Source organism: Montipora foliosa, chromosome 9 (assembly GCF_036669935.1).
Source record: "Montipora foliosa isolate CH-2021 chromosome 9, ASM3666993v2, whole genome shotgun sequence".
Lineage (NCBI taxonomy): Eukaryota > Metazoa > Cnidaria > Anthozoa > Scleractinia > Acroporidae > Montipora > Montipora foliosa.
In genome coordinates, this window is record NC_090877.1 from 33114881 (window position 1) to 33117380 (window position 2500).

At 41.0% G+C, this 2500-nt stretch overlaps 1 protein-coding gene across 4 annotated transcripts in view; it reads left to right on the forward strand.

Annotated features, from left to right (window-relative positions):
• Window positions 1-2500, forward strand: part of LOC137969875 (uncharacterized) — an 11364-nt gene that overhangs the window by 1662 nt on the left and 7202 nt on the right. For 3 of the 4 annotated variants that reach the window (XM_068816272.1, XM_068816271.1, XM_068816273.1), the window contains one exon: window positions 154-329. In XM_068816272.1, the coding sequence (XP_068672373.1) occupies window positions 239-329 (91 nt within the window). In that variant the 5' untranslated portion in view covers window positions 154-238. Of the gene's footprint in view, window positions 26-153; window positions 330-2500 lie in introns of all 4 variants that reach the window. The other variant, XM_068816270.1, reaches the window with a different exon arrangement.

Consider the following 2500-nt stretch of genomic DNA (forward strand, 5'->3'; position numbering starts at 1 on the left):
ACGTTTGCGGTCGGCGGCTTTATAGGTATGTCGAAATTCCGTCAACACATCCATTATAGATGGTAAAATGTTCGTTTAGTTGGTAGTGATCGCCATTTCTATCCGTTCATTATGAGAAATTTTCTGAGTCTAACTGCCTGTCGTTATTCGCAGTCATTGGAAAATTGAAGTCTTGTTGACGCCAGGAAGGTGTTTATACTGGCTGTTGCGAAACAAAGCTTTGTCATCTCAAGCAGCCATGATTACAGCTGTCGCAGATTCGTGTTCAGTTCGCCTTGATGTAGTGAACAGGAAAGTGTACAAATTCCGCGCGTTGGTTTTCAGACAAGGTAAGGGGCTTGTTGTTTCTCTTCTATTTAAGTTTTAGTTGGTCAACTCGGTATGAACACAATTAAAGCCGCGGTTTTGTCCAAGCTCACACAGCTTGAAAATAACCAAAGAGAGACGATGAGTCAACTTGTTTTCGGTGTCGAAAATTTCTTCGGGCTTTGTTCCATGCCTTCGTGAAGATTTCCGATGTGAAGGTCATAAATTTTAACATAGACGGTTTTTTGTCAAGTCGAGAGGCTTTCATGTGGGTTTATACTGGGTGAGAGATCTCGGAATTTTGCCGTACACGTATCGTTGCACGGTACTCTTAGCTAAGGTTATGAACCTTGTGGAATAAAACATTTCAGTGAGGAAATTGTTGTGCCATTTCATTAATTTCTTAGTCCACGGATATATGGTGAGCCACACGAAAAAACTTCGCTATGATCTTTCCAACTTTCATTTCACTACAAAGAGTTTGTAAATTTTATCCCAAAGAACCAAAGATAGATTTCCATACAAATGGTTCCCTTTTTCCTTTTCTTATATTCTGTAAACACCGTGACATTGTATTGTGCAGTTCGTGCAATGGGAAGTATCAAGAGGAAATGTTTTTTTCTGTGAAATATACGCTGGAGGAAACGGGGCGTTATTAGTGAGACTCCGCCCATCATTCGTGTTGTAGACTTATCAAAATGTTTTCTATGGGGACCAAAGATTGGGGCCTCCTACTCGTTTATTAAATGTAGATTCATTTGTTTAATAGACTCATATCATTCAATGTCCAAACCAAAGATTTTGCCCGTCGGACCTCTCATTCAGTGTGAGGCTGGACGGGCAAAGACAATGCAAAGACAAAGTCTTTATTCCCCACGGACTCCAAAATGGCCGCCGAGTGATAAAGGTGAATGAATCATGCTGGTATATTTTGTCAAATTAACGACAGACAGGGAGCCCATTATGGCCGGCCCCTGCGGCAAAGAAGGACTTGAACTCCAAATGAAATATAAACGAAGCTATATGCAATGAAAAAAAGTGATAAAATCGGCATTTGCAGTCTTAAATTTAGGGAAATATTTTCGATGATTTTATTTCATTTCAAACTTACGTGGCTGAATCAAGATACATTCAACCTTTAAGTCTATGACAAGGAAAGGTTTCAGACTGATTTCAGGTCTCTCAACAAAAGCATGTAAGCTGTAGATGCTTTTTATTTACAGATGAGTACCTCGAGTCACTTCTATCGCTGGTAACAGGCTGGTCGAACTGGTTTTTTTTCCAATACACAACGCACTGAGTCTCGCGCGAACCGTCAACGTTAATAGGGACCTTAAGATCTACGACGGCGACGTCGACGAAAACGTCACCTCAAAATAGAACTTTGCTCTAGTTAAAGTCTTTGGCGATTATTCCATCTCGTTCACGTCGTACAATGTGGGCGACGTATTCTAGAACTAAATCGGTACGAGCGGTTTCAGACTGAAAATAGAGAAAGAAAGATTCTCTGTTGCATGCTCACGTTGTCGTCAAAACCTAAAATTTAGTGATTTCACGTCATCGTCATGCAGAGAACCGCAAAAATATGAGCTAAAATTCGTGCTGCACGTGCAGCACGATTATTTATGCTCTTTTAACCAATGATATCATTGTTTTGTGGCGTTTTCGTCGACGTCGTCGTCGTAGATCTTAAGCTCCCTAATAGGGAGCTTAAGCAACGACAACGGCGACACCAACGAGAACGTCATCTCAAAATATGAATTTACGTTGTTGTAATCGCTTCGTGACTATTTCAACGTTTTTAATATGACAAGGGTGAGGTATTTCCTCAAAGTTGACACCAGTCACAACGGCACTCCATTTTAGGACAGAAAATGAAAATTTATCCTCAAGTGCTGACGTTCTTCATAAAACCAAAAACTTGCCTATTTCACGTTTTTGCTTTGCTGACGACGGCAAACAAATGGACAAAAGTGAAAAGCGCACGTGCAGGGCATGCAAAGCTATTGTTTTTACCCACTAAATAATAATTAATATGCAAATTCGTGACGTTCTCGTTGCCGTCGCCGTTGTCGTTGCTTAAGCTCCCTATTAGGGAGCTTTTGCAACGACAACGGCGACAGCAACGAGAACGTCACAAATTTGCATATTTAGTGGGCAAAAACAATAGCTTTGCACGCCCTGCACGTGCGTT